The 13,097-nt window shown below is 49.4% G+C and overlaps 5 protein-coding genes across 5 annotated transcripts; 3 read left to right on the top strand and 2 right to left on the bottom strand.

Annotated features, from left to right (window-relative positions):
* Positions 1-135: 135 nt before the first annotated feature.
* On the top strand, positions 136-551 carry UHO2_02311 (related to UPF0136 membrane protein YJR085C; the record flags this gene model as incomplete). The annotated part of the gene is made up of 2 exons (XM_041559748.1): positions 136-423; positions 531-551. The coding sequence occupies 2 exons, from the start codon at positions 136-138 to the stop codon at positions 549-551; spliced, it is 309 nt and encodes a 102-aa protein (XP_041415682.1).
* A 283-nt stretch (positions 552-834) lies between these two features.
* On the bottom strand, positions 835-2,577 carry UHO2_02312 (uncharacterized protein; the record flags this gene model as incomplete). Its single annotated transcript, XM_041559749.1, has 1 exon — positions 835-2,577. The coding sequence occupies one exon, from the start codon at positions 2,575-2,577 to the stop codon at positions 835-837; it is 1,743 nt and encodes a 580-aa protein (XP_041415683.1).
* Positions 2,578-3,988: 1,411 nt separating this feature from the next.
* UHO2_02313 (uncharacterized protein) lies at positions 3,989-5,725 on the bottom strand (the record flags this gene model as incomplete). Its single annotated transcript, XM_041559750.1, has 1 exon — positions 3,989-5,725. One exon carries the CDS (start codon positions 5,723-5,725, stop codon positions 3,989-3,991), a length of 1,737 nt encoding a protein of 578 aa, XP_041415684.1.
* A 751-nt stretch (positions 5,726-6,476) lies between these two features.
* On the top strand, positions 6,477-7,391 carry UHO2_02314 (uncharacterized protein; the record flags this gene model as incomplete). Its single annotated transcript, XM_041559751.1, has 2 exons — positions 6,477-6,534; positions 6,793-7,391. The coding sequence occupies 2 exons, from the start codon at positions 6,477-6,479 to the stop codon at positions 7,389-7,391; spliced, it is 657 nt and encodes a 218-aa protein (XP_041415685.1).
* Positions 7,392-8,597: 1,206 nt separating this feature from the next.
* On the top strand, positions 8,598-9,377 carry UHO2_02315 (uncharacterized protein; the record flags this gene model as incomplete). The annotated part of the gene is made up of 1 exon (XM_041559752.1): positions 8,598-9,377. The coding sequence occupies one exon, from the start codon at positions 8,598-8,600 to the stop codon at positions 9,375-9,377; it is 780 nt and encodes a 259-aa protein (XP_041415686.1).
* Positions 9,378-13,097: the final 3,720 nt, after the last annotated feature.

The following is a 13,097-nucleotide window of genomic DNA, read 5'->3' on the forward strand; positions in this document are numbered from 1 at the left end:
CGCGCTCTAAGCTCACTTTCACCTTTCTGGCTCGATTACATCTCAGTTTCCCTTTTCTCTTGGCTTTCCTTCCATCTCTGTATTTTAATCCTTCTCGTCGCATCCTTCCTCCACCAGGCAGGCTAGCTAGTCAAGATGTCCGAACATCCCGCATTCACAATGGCAGGTCTCTGCTCGGTCGGCGGTCTCATTGGATTCGCCAAGACGAGATCTATTATTTCGCTGGTCGCAGGCGTCGGCGTCGGTGCTCTCTACGCTCTGGCTGCCACCAGGATCAAGAACGGGGGTGACTACGGCTACGAGATTGCTACTGGTGCAAGTGCGCTGCTGTTAAGCAGCTCTGCTCCTAGGTTCCGAAAGGGTCCCGTGCCAATGGGTTTGACAATCACTTCGGCTTTTGCGCTTGCTTACTACGGTAAGAAGGTAAGTTCACACAGCCTCGACATAGAAGACATTCTAGCGTGGTAGGCGACTCGTTATTCGGGGTGATAGGGACAGCAACCGACACTTTTTCCCTTTTGCTTCGACAGGTCTACGACTTCCGCCAGTAGACGATGCATCTCACCACGGCTGTACTGCTAAATGTAACATCTCTGCCACCATAGCAACGAATCTACACCAATCATCTCAGCGTTCAGACGCCCGAGGGCCCTTTCAGTGTAACAGATTGACGGCAAGGCAGAGATGTGAGTGCAAAAGGAGCAAAATAAATGCAAGTGTCCGTGTGAATAAGGTACAAAAAGCAAGCAAGCGAGACACTGTCAGCACTGTAGGGACAAATGGATGAGTTTCATGGTAGAAGTGCATTTGATCCAGACCCGGGGTTGAATTTGTCTAGTATGGTCCACGAACATATTCTGATGTGCCGCCTTGCTGATATGATTGCGCTGGCGGTATTGATTGCTGAGACGTACCATATGGCCCGCTATGGGATGGAGCACGTTGCACATTACTACCTGCAGCTGCGCCAGCAGGATTGGTCTGCAGCCATCCACCATATTCTGGTGGAAGCTCATCTACCACTTCTTCATCCTCCGTGTCGCTGGAAGGTTGTGGTAATGGTCCACCATCCGAGTGCTGTACAACCCGTCTTGGCGCGCGTGCATCCCTTCTCGCTTGTTCTGCTGTCGCTCGTGCTTTGCTCGGCGATCTCGCTGCTGCCGGTGCCGAATGCAAGCCCACGCTAGAAGACGATCCACCGTGCAATGTATCACTTGCCAGCCCTGTTCCATCTCGGTCAATGCCTGTAGCACGAGAAGCGAACTGATCCTGACTCGTCCTTGAATAGGCCGAAAGATTGCCTGGACGTGGAGGATAGTCGTCGCTTGGCGATACCCCTGCAGAAGAAGACATGCCAGCTGCACTCAACAAGTCGCCATAGCTAGGATTGGTCGAGATAGGAGAAGTCGTCTCTAAGCTTTGTCCATGTGTCCCGCTTCCACCGTACGACGAGCCAGAGTGATGTCGAGGCTCGTGGACGAAAGGAGAAACCGTGTAGCTCGATTGCACTCGTCGACCATCTTCACTACCGCCAGGACCATTTCGTCTAGAGCTGCGAGTTCGCTGAGCTCCTGCCCAGTCTTCGTCATCATCGCCGTCAAGATCAACGAAGCGGACTTCTTCGCTGCGTGCCATTTCACGCTTCGCTTTCTGTCGTCTACGGTAGAGAAGGAACGCGATGAGGCAGCCAATAGCGACTCCGAGCGCGATGGCTCCTCCAATGGCGCCTCCTGCAATAGCACCTGTTTGGTGAGAAGATCCAGAGCTAGGATGTGGACCAGAGATAGGGATAGCGCCTGCAAGATTGCTGAAGGTGGCGACGTTGTTGGCGATGGGAAGGGCGATGGGAAGCTTGCCTGGCAGCTGGACTTCGGAAGCAAGACAGGAGGGTGAATCAGTAGAGGGACCAACGGTGAAGATCTCGGAAGCACCACCACTCCCTGGACCAGAAGCATCACCAAGCACCGTCTGAAATTGCGTGCCTTCTGCGAAGGGCACAAGAGACTGGAACTGGAAGTTGGAGATGTTGAGCGTAGCACTGTCGGGCACTCGGATCGAGACGGGCGTCTTGCCTAAGGGAACAAAACTGATGGTGAAGGGCTTTGTACCTCTGTCACCGATGTTGTAGAAGCGAACATCGCCGCATTGGATCATAGAGTCGTTGGGTGCGTCGGCAGCGTAAGTGAAGGCGGCACTGCCGGTGTAGGCGGGGCAGTTGGAGGTAGATTCGGGTGGAGTGGTGATGCCGAGTGTCTGGGTTGTGTTTCCATTACCTCTGGAATCGCCGACGGTGACGGTATAGGAGGTGAAGCCGGCAGATGGTGGTGGCACAACGTATTGGAAAGTGATGTCCTCAGATCCTGGTTGGTAGTCGCTGTTGATTCTGAAGGTCTGGACGAAGCCATGATTGGCGAGGATCCAGACGGTGTAAGGAAACGCTTCTGGAACGGCCTTCCACGTGACGTTGAGCGGCGTGCATTGTCGTGAGACCGTGTAGTTGAGCGGGAAAGCGCTTGTCGAAGATGGCAGGCCGATAGAAGCCAGTGCGGCTAGCAAAGGAAAGTAGAGCAACGACATGGTGAGTGGGAAGGATGGCCCTCGTCGTTTGTAACGCTGCAATGCCAATGGCTGTAAGATCCGATGATGGTGGTGGCTAAACGATGATGGCGCTGGCAAAGCCTTGGATCAGGAAGCTAGGCAAGTGCTTCTATCCGTTGCCAATCCAATCCTCGAGGATGATTATGCTCGCGGTGAGATGGCGGTCAACATGAACAGCAGTAGTAGGAGGCCGTCGCAGCAAAGGCGATGTGATGTGCTGGCCTCAAGAGCCTATGCGCGAGGTCGAAGATGGAATTGGTGAGACGAGGAAGCGAAAGTGATCGAATAGGTGTTCAACGAGGTGGAATGAGAAAATCGTAGATCGGAAGCAATCAAAAGTGAGATGCTGGCTCAGTTGAGTTGGAGTGGAGGAGGCAGCAAACGACTCTCGTGGAAGCTTTCGGGACCGCCGATGGACGCTGTCGGATGATCCGATGGAAAAGAATGTGATGAATCAAATGCCAAGGATCGTGGGAGAGTATGTGATGTCCAAGAAGGCGCAAGAAATAGATAGAGAAGGGAGAGAGGGATGAAGCAGCGGACAAGGGAACAGTCAAGATGGCGCTCAAGGTTGGAGCGAGCAATTCAGCCTTTTCGCCAGCTTTGGCTATGGCAGTAGTGGAGTGCGAGTAACTAGTTGCGTCTCGCGTCGGCCTCAGCATCGTGAACTCAAGTTGCAAATTCTAGAAAAGCGGACTTGACAAGAAAAGCTGTGCTGCAGTTGCGCATCACACTTGCGCCCTTGTCCAGCTTCCCATCGAAAAGGTTCCCGATCCTGTGAGTCGCTTTCAGCAACAGTCTGGAATCGATCGCATGTGCAGAGAAACAGAGAAAGTGAGTCCATGTGCGTGAGAAAGTGCGATTTCCCAGTCAGATATGCGAAAGCTCAGATGATGTCAAGGTCAGACCATCTCAGGCTCGTAAGGCCAAGAGGCCAAAGAAATTATATAAATAAAAAGGGGCCTACCAGCTCGACCTAAAAAAGAAGCGAAACTTCTTGGCGGGAAAGCTGCTGCTCTTCATGTCGTTGTTCGTGAGCTCCAATTTCTTTGCTCAATAATTTATGCTAAGTTACAGAGCGGTAGCAGCAGACCCACTTGTCCACAGTTCTCAGCTCGCAAGATTGGTGGCCTCTCAGCCTTCCAACCCCCGCGCTCTTTTAGTTTGCGGTACAGCGTTTGTCCATCTTCCGCCCACTCGGTGCCAGTCCAAAACGAGACGTGCTTCGTCACGTGGCGTACCGAGGTGGACTCCCCGACCACCAACTCAGCAGATCATTGGGCACAGAGTTTTGCTACACTCCGTGAAGCACAAGGATACAGAAACAGCAGGGCTGTCAATGCCAACGTCATCAATTGCGGTGTGAGATACTTGCATGCTTATCTTGGGCCTAGGCAACTGCAGCAGTGCTTCCAGCCACCTTGTTGATCCTCTGACAAACTTCCTCGAGTGCACCGGTCACTTGCGCAATCTGCTGATCCCATCTTCGTGTCCACTTGGTGTCAATATCAGCTGCGCCTCCTGCGCTTCCAGCACCACCCTCTCCTCCTGCTCCACCAGTACCGCTACCATCACCACCGCTGCTATCCGCGCCAGCCTTGGTGGCTTCCAATCCGCCTGCTGTTGTTTCGCCTTCTCCACGTCGATCCTGATCCACAAAGAACAGCACGCCCCCTCCTCTTGCGTTTGCATTCGCCGCATTACCTACCTGATCGATCCATCCTTTCAACCGTCCTTGCATGATCATCTTTCGCGCAATGTCTTCTGCACCTCCGGGGCTCAGGTCCACCAGCGCGCCCAGGCCGGCCAACGTGATGTTATCGTACAGCCTCGATGCACTCAGCACATTGTGCTCGATCATGGCCCTGTCAAGCACCGTAGATGGTGCATGTCGGGTTGAAGTGCTTCCCGCTGTAGACGTTGCTGAAGAAGCAGCTGCCGAGGGTCCGCAAGATGGTGCTAGCCTGGCGATCTGATGCGGCGAGAGCAGCTTTTCGAAGCTAGCAATCTGGTCAGGACGAATGACTCGGTCCAGGAATACCTTGGACAGAATCGTGTACTGAGGCAGCGATGGCGTGCGCTCGTCGCGCATCAGTGTAGCCAGCGTACGTGCTCGCTGAGGTCCCGCCGGAGACAGGATGGACGCCGTCACAGCAGCCGAAAGCATCATTGCACGGTCGTCCTCGTCAATCTCAGCGACGTAGCTCAGCTCGTGATATCGGATGGCTGCCTCTGCGAATCGTCGCTGCGAGTCGTAGACACGTGCTTGAGAGAGTCGATACTGCAGACCCAATACCTTAGGCTCCTCAAGCTTGTGTCTTGACCCACTTGAGCTTGCACTCGCTGAGCCGCTGCCTGTTGCGGCAATGCCGTCTGTACCGTCGCCATCAGCTGCTGCTGTTGAAGACCCCGATGCTTGTACCTGTGGTTGTTGTTGTTGCTGTTGTTGCTGTTGCTGGTAGTGTGAAGGCAAAGCGCCGGGAACGTTGTGGATGATCATGCTAGCACGTTTGAGGTATACGTCTGCTGCCACCGGATCATCGCCCTCCAGTAGTAAACGAGCGATGCGAACATAGATCGAGAGCTTGAAATGATCTGAAACGTTGCGGTGTCCCGAGTCCAGTGGGATCGCCAACAAGACCTGTGCCGCTTCCTTCCAGTCCTCCTCCGCCTCGAGCAAGCTAGCCAATTGCATACGCAAGCTCGACGCCTGCTCTTCGAAGCTGAGCGTTCTCGGCTGTAGCTGTTCCAATGCATTCTCGAGTAGCTGTCTTCGTGTGTCTCGGTCAGCGACGGATGGCATCGACTCATCCTCAATATCTTGCATCCTGTCCTTGTCCCGTTTTTGCAATTCGTACTCCTCTGCTAATCTAGCCGAATGGTGCTCAAGAGCAGTTAGAGCTTGCCTTCCGATGACGAGACCGCCGCCGGTAGAGTTCTGTTCGCTAAACACCGCATGCCGTAGATATGCCGACGTGGCTTGCAACAAGTCATTGCTGCTAAGTTTGCTAGATGGTTGTTGCAACAGATCCGAGATCAGTGACTCGTATGCCACCAGTCGAGCATTATTTGGTTGTGTTGCAATATCATGCAGCCGTGCTGTGAACGAATCCAGCGTGGACGCCATGGCTACGCCCTTGATTCTGATTCAGTCCCGAGGGACGTTCTCGTATCAGCTACCCCACGCTGTGTCTGTACAGTACCTTGCTGGACCGTACTCAGTTGAGCTATCTTTGTGGTGTGACGAGGCAGGCTTCGTGTTCATTCGGTCCTGGAGTGTTGATAGGCGCCAATGAGAGGTAAAGTGTGAGGCGAGAAGACGAATGAAGATTAAGAAGTTGAGCAGATGGCGTCGTGTGTCAAAAAAGTCGAATGTGGAGTGTTGCTGCTGCGCAGTTGCAGTTGCACCGTGCGCAAATTCAAATGAATCTTGGAACGCGCTTTTTCGCCCTGGGCGTCGCAAGCTGAGACTGCTAAAGATAACGATCCAGCAGGAAGGTAGTTGAAGATGCGTCGGCATCCCAACGGGATTCACGGGGTCCGCAGAGCACAAGCAAGACATTGATAAAGTGGAGCTGCATATAGATGATATGCATGTGGGATGTATAAGCATTGCCATGACAACATTCAGGAGGCAACAACTCAGGGGTGATATGAGAAGTAGCTCATTACAATCCAGCATGCACTGAAGGTGGCAATCAAGTATATATATGTTCACATACATGGCATCCATCAATAGAAACAATAGCATTTTTGATAAGTCATATGCCTGTGTCAAGAGCTTGCTTGTAGCTCAAGACAGTGCAATGGGCTTTGTAATCCTCAACTGATTAAGAGTCTGAGGCTCCACCAACTGAGCCAAGGGACCCATTGACAATATGGTAGAAGAAACCAAAACTCAAGCTGTTGCAAGCAGGGCCAAAGGAGGTAGAAAGGGTAAGGCTGCACAACCATGAGCCACCAATAACAAGGCCATCAATGAGACAGAGACCAAGGTGATTGATGATGATGCTGATGAAGAAACTGATTCCAACTCAGACCTTGACAATGGTGGCAAGCAATACAACTTTTGCACCTTGGCAAAGCTACTTGAGCCAGTGCCTAAACTTACATTGCACAACTATTACAGTTGGAATGCCCACATCAAGTCTTTCCTCTGATGTGTCCCCCATGCCATGAAACACCTCGATGGAGTGTATGACAAGAAACATCCCAAGTGGAACTGCACATTTGATGATGCCTTGACAAATGCATTGTGCAGTACTATTGATACCACTGGGGAATACAATGTCAATTACTTGATCCTCGACATCATCAGGGAGCACCATATGTTCCATCATGTCTGGAAGAAGATTGAGAATGGACTCACCAATGAAGCCACTGCCACATCTCATCATATTGCACTCATTGCTCAGTTAGGTGAGCTTAGGATGTTCAACTCTGATGCCCAAAAACTCATCCAGGAAATCAGGTCCATTCAGATGGAGAGCAGCCTACTGGGAAAACCATTTGCTGATGACACCCTGTTCTCTAACTTACAGAAGTGCACTATTTGCCACCCAATGTATAAAGAGACTGTTGCCACTGTTAGCCAGCTCACCTTCAGTGCTCTTGCCACTGCCTTAACCACCTGGCAGTTGGTGATTGAGAATAACCCTTCTCAGAGGGTTGATCCCCACCAAGCCAGCACCAGAGTCACCAGCAGCAATGACCAGGATGAATCATCTGAAAAGGATGAGAAAGACAAGAAGGATGCTGACTGCACCAGTGCCAAGGTTGCTGCTAGACCCTGAAGGATCTGATGCTGGATCTGTAAGCAACCTGGACATAGAATCAGTCAGTGTGATGCCTTGGTAACCATACCTGAAAACTCTTCCCTCACCAAGTCCAAATAGGAAATCTGGTGCTCCTTTACACCAAGTTGGCAGAGGCCCCTAGACTCGAAAGAAACATTTCATTGGATCTTAGACTCAGGGGCCAGCTACCACATGGTCAACAACTATAGCATGCTCATTAGTCCTAGAACCTGCCAAAAGCATGTATTCACTGCCAGAAGCAAGGTTCTAGAAGTGACAGCTATAGGAGATGCCAACATATCAACAAACCATGGAGATGTGTTTCTCCAGAATGTATTGTATGTTCAGCATCTCAATGTCAATCTATTGTCAACTAATTCCCTGACAGATGAAGGAGCATGAGTGACACTAGACTCAACCAGCAGGCAGATACATTTAGCAAACAGCATGCTACTCAAGATGGCCAAGAATTGCAAGCAAGGGCTTCTGGAGCTCCAAGGTGACACATGGCAGGAAAATGCAATGATCACATCAACATCACTATTTGAAGGTGTTGATGAAGATTTTGAGTGGGTTGAGAGCAAGATCGAGATATCTGAACAACAACTATGGCATGAGCATCTAGGGCATCCAGGCTGAGACAAGACAAGAGCCATCATCAACCATTTAAAGGGCAATAACCCAGTAAACTTGAACCCAAATGCTGCTTTGACATGTGAGCAATGCATCTGATCCAAAAGTACAGCAGCCTGGATGGGGCAAGGTAGTAGAGAGAGGTCCATTTCTCCACTTGATCTTATCCACATTGACTTGATAGTTGACTCATCACATGCAACAGAACACATGTGCACATTGGTGCTGGTTGATGACCACAGCAAGTATGTGTATGTGCAACCTTTGATATGAAAGAGCCATGCTTTTCAAAAGCTCAAGACAATAGTATCATACCTTGAGACACAGACAGGAAAGAGCTTAAAAGTGATACAATCTGATCAAGGTACTGAATGGAGGAGCAATGACACCCTTGAATGGACACATGATAAAGGTATAGAATGGCAGGTGACAGTAGGTTATGATAGTAGACAGAACAGACATGTGGAGAGGATGAACAGGAGTCTGGGTGAGAAGATGTGAGCACTGCTTATGCAGAGGAGGCTGCAGAAGAGATTCTGGCCTTATGCAATCTGGGCTGCAGCATTCAAAATGAATCTCACCCCAAGTGTGGACAGCAAGTTCCCATATCAGGCTATGTTTGGGAAGTCACTGAAGTGGCTCATGAAGCTCTTACATGTGTTTGGATGTCTATCATGGGTAAACATCCCAAAAGCTAAAAGAGACAATAAGAAGCTAGACCAATGGGCCATAGCATCCATATTCCTGGGGTACAGTCTGGAGAGGAGAGGATGGCATTTCTATAGCCCAGATTACAGCCCAAACATATTCTGGAGTAACTCAGTTAGATTCATGGAGACTAAATGCTGGTCCAATAAAACAGAGTGGCAACCAGTGAGTGCTCAGCCACCACCAGCATTAGCCAATGAAGGAGAACTCAATGATTTAAGATACACAGATGAGAACCTCTTTGATGAAAGAGAAGAGGAGCCACTGAGTGAATACATAGATATGGAGACAATTGATGAAATGGACAAGGAACAGACCTCAAGCAAAGATGTTGAAAAGATGATTGAATACAGAACTGATGCCAAAACATGGGCCTATAGTACCCATTTTGGATTTACAGCAATTGATGATAACAAAAGAAAGAACCTGGATCCAACTGTTAGCAAGGCACTATCTGGAGAGGATAAGAAGCACTGGGAGGAGGCAATGCACAAAGAACTGGATGGACTTAAAGCTATGGGCACATGGGAGATTGCTGACCTCCCCCAGGATATGAACACCATCAACACATGTTGGGTCTTAAAGAACAAGATGGATGCAAACTTAATCCCCACAAAGTTTAAAGCAAGATTAGTGGCATGAGGCTTCACCCAAAGGGAAGGCATTGACTATACAGAGGTTTTTGCCCCTGTGGCACCCATTCAATCAATTTGAGGAGTCTTGGCTGTAGCAACTGTGCAAGATTGGGAAGTGGATTGTATTGATGTTAAACAAGCATATCTGAACTCAACATTGCATCATGATGTCTATTTAAAACTGCTGCTTGGAATGAAGATTCCCCCTGGAAAGGCCCTAAAGCTGGTGAAAGGACTATATGGACTAAAGCAATCAGGCTGAGAATGGAATATAGAGCTGGATTCACACCTGCGAAGAATAGGTTTTCATTACATGCCAAGCATGCCATGCCTATACTCAAGAGGAACTAGCAGAAGCATGACTATCATTATGGCATACATAGATGACATGCTCATAGCATCACCCAGTCATGAGGAAGTAAATCACACCAAGACAGAAATAATGGCCAAATGGGGAACAGAGGATAATGGACCTGTGAAGGAATTCCTAGGCATCAGTATCAATTGAGACAGGGCACAGAAGAGAATGTCACTTGATTTGACAGCCTACATCAAAGCAATGGTGAACAGATGGTTACAGACAACCAACCAGAAGTCCTGGGTACCAATGCAGAGATTAACAAGTGTTATGGGGGATGACAAGTGCAATCCATCAGTGGTGAAGTGATACCAAGAACTGGTAGGGCAGCTTTTATGGGTATCTAACACCACACAACCTGACATATCATTCACTGTAGGAACACTGGCAAGATATATGTTGAGCCCAACAAATAATGCATGGAAAGCAGCCATCCACTTGGTGAAGTACCTTAACCAAACTAGTGAGTACAAACTAGTTTTTGGGGACAAGTCAAACAAACACTCAGGACAGCAAATTGTCACATACACTGATGCAAACTGGGCATCAGACCCAATAAATGGACGAAGAAGCACATCAGGAGTGGTGACATACATATATGGGTGCCCAGTTAGCTGGAGATCACATGTTCAAAAGTGTGTGGCATTGTCAGTGGTAGAAGCCAAGTTCATTGCTGCCTTGGAGACAGCAAGAGAGGCTCTCTTCTTCTCATATCTCCTCAGGGACCTGGAAGTTGAAGCCCCTCATCCAACACTATGGACAGACAGCCAAGGATGCATTCAGGTGAGTAAAGACCCTGCTAAGCATTGGAAGCTGAAGCACATAGACACTAGGTACCATTTTGTCAGAGATCATGTTCAGGAGGGAGAGATCACAATCAATTTTGTTGGGACAGCAGATAACATTGCAGATATCCTCACAAAACCCTTAAAGGGATTAGCTATGTCCCAGCTAGCCCATTTGATAGGGTTGACAATGCTGTCAAAGGGGGGAGTTGAAGATGCATTGGCATCCCAACAGGATTCACAGGGTCCATGGAGCACAAGCAAGACATTGATAAAGTGGAGCTGCATATAGACAATATGCATGTGGGATGTATAAGTGTTGCCACAACAACATTCAGGAGGCAACAACTCAGGGGTGATATGAGAAGTAGCTCATTACAATCCAGCATGCACTGAAGGTGACAATCAAGTATATATATGTTCACATACATGGCATCCATCAATAGAAACAATAGCATTTTTGATAAGTCATATGCCTGTGTCAAGAGCTTGCTTGTAGCTCAAGACAGTGCAATGGGCTTTGTAATCCTCAACTAAGGTAAATGACGGTGGATCGGGCAGAATCGATCTGGAATTCAATCGGGAAAGCAGATCTGATCGCATATTCAGGGGGAGCCGATGTAGCAGGGATCGGGGACAACTGAGTCCCGCTCGTTGACATAGTTCGACATTAGGTGGAATGCTCCCTACTCTCGCTCATGTACCACTACTGTATATAGACATTTAGCGGAGAGCCCAAGGCTACCGCTAAGTTCTTCCTTCACGTCAATATAGTATAGTGTTTAGCTCAATAGCGTGAACACTGTGCTTGGATTGACATCGCCCGATAATCGTCGATAAGAGTCAAATCTTTCAACAGAGACCAAAGAAGAAAACACAATTTCGAAGCTCAGAGGGGGTCAAGCAGCTGCTTTGGGGGTTGATCAAGGTCTTGGCTGTAAGAAGCGTTGCCATCTTCACTGTTCTATCAGCGTGGCTGAGCTTTATCATAAGTCTATCGCTGCGAGCAAGTCTGAAGACCTCGTGGCTTCTAAATGCAGAGACGGCATCCGATTATAGCTCAAAAAGGAAGAATGATCTCGATCCCGAGACTCACTTTTGGAAGCCTGCTTCAGAACTGCAAGCGAGAGACTTCTCTGGCCGAGCTGCTCCTTGGTGCGCATCGCTGGACTGACAAGCCACAAAGTGGCGGCCCATGCAACGACTTTGCTTAGAGTTGCAGGTCCAAGGACGATGGCGGATGTTCCAGGCCCGGACTCCGACCTCGATCTTTTGTTTCGTCGCTTCGGATGCAGCAATAGCGAGCTGGATTGGTCAAGTTGAAGCAGAGAACACAGGTATAGATGAGAACAATGTCAATTGTTCCGAGGTAGATGACAACAATGTTACACGCACCTAGGTGCAATACAGGGTTGTGGCGTTGTGAGATTGTTGTTAGCTCGTATGTTGTGTGTATGTGTGTGGTGACTCCACTGAGATGTCACATTCGGGTAACGTTAGCAGTTTTGGCCGGAGGCAATACCCCTTGCGGATGTGCGGCTAGCCCCTCTCGCTAAAAGGCTATCGCACAGGGATGTAAGGTAAGGTCACTTCCGCTGCAAATGAGCAAGACAGCCACAAACGCACTGAACAGTTCGATGTCGATTTTAACCGGATGTGATTGTTGGTGATGACAGTTCTGCCGTCGGCTATTCAACCTCTTTTGAGCCCTTCCACACATCCTTGACACTTTCGCAGATGCAAGTGCCTACCGGCAAGCTGCCGTAATGATGGATTGTTCGTGAACTGGTGTCCGCTTCTCATCATTACAACATAGTTGAAGAAGTCAGAGTTAGAGGAGGAAAAGAAAGTCTGAGTGCCTCTGCGGCTCGCCTGTTGTAACAAGCGCATACAAGGTTTTTCGCTTGTTGGTATCAGTTCATGCAGAAGTGATGTGTGTGCGTGTGGGTGTGGGTGTGGGTGTGCGCATATGCTGGCTCATGAGTTGGCGAGGTTGAGAAACTCGAACTCGCCAATGCATATGTTGCGGGTGCTACCCACGCTTTGCTCGACCACAACACTCTAGCGAGTTGCTTGGCACCTCGTCTATCAGCCGTTCCGCTGCAGTGGAGTAGAAGCCTGATCTCGTCTAAGTCACTCAATCTCGACGTCGAGTGGGCACAACAACGTGGACGCAACTCCAACTTTGACCAGCGAGTGTAGCTTGCGGCTTCGAGGATTGTGAGCTCCTGCGAATCGGCTTTCAACATGTTTTGTGAGGATTCCTGCTCACCCTGCCTGTTGCAGCACCTCCACTGCCGTCCTGGCACCTCAACCAGTACCATCATACAACTGTTGACATATCACGAACACTCGTGCTAAGATAGGCGTAGTCATACCACACATCTAGTATAGTCATATCACATATCAACTCAAATATCCAGGGACTGCGAACGTGCCGCACTACCTCTGAATGGAGTGTTCACAATGGTCAGCTGAAATCCATTGGAAACTCGACGCAATTCACCAAAGGTCGGTGGGAAAGAGCTCACTCGACACATCTTACTGACTTGAGCCGGAACAAGCTCAACCAGCAGATTTCGGG

This window comes from Ustilago hordei, assembly GCF_900519145.1.
Source record: "Ustilago hordei strain Uho2 genome assembly, contig: UHO2_contig_03, whole genome shotgun sequence".
Lineage (NCBI taxonomy): Eukaryota > Fungi > Basidiomycota > Ustilaginomycetes > Ustilaginales > Ustilaginaceae > Ustilago > Ustilago hordei.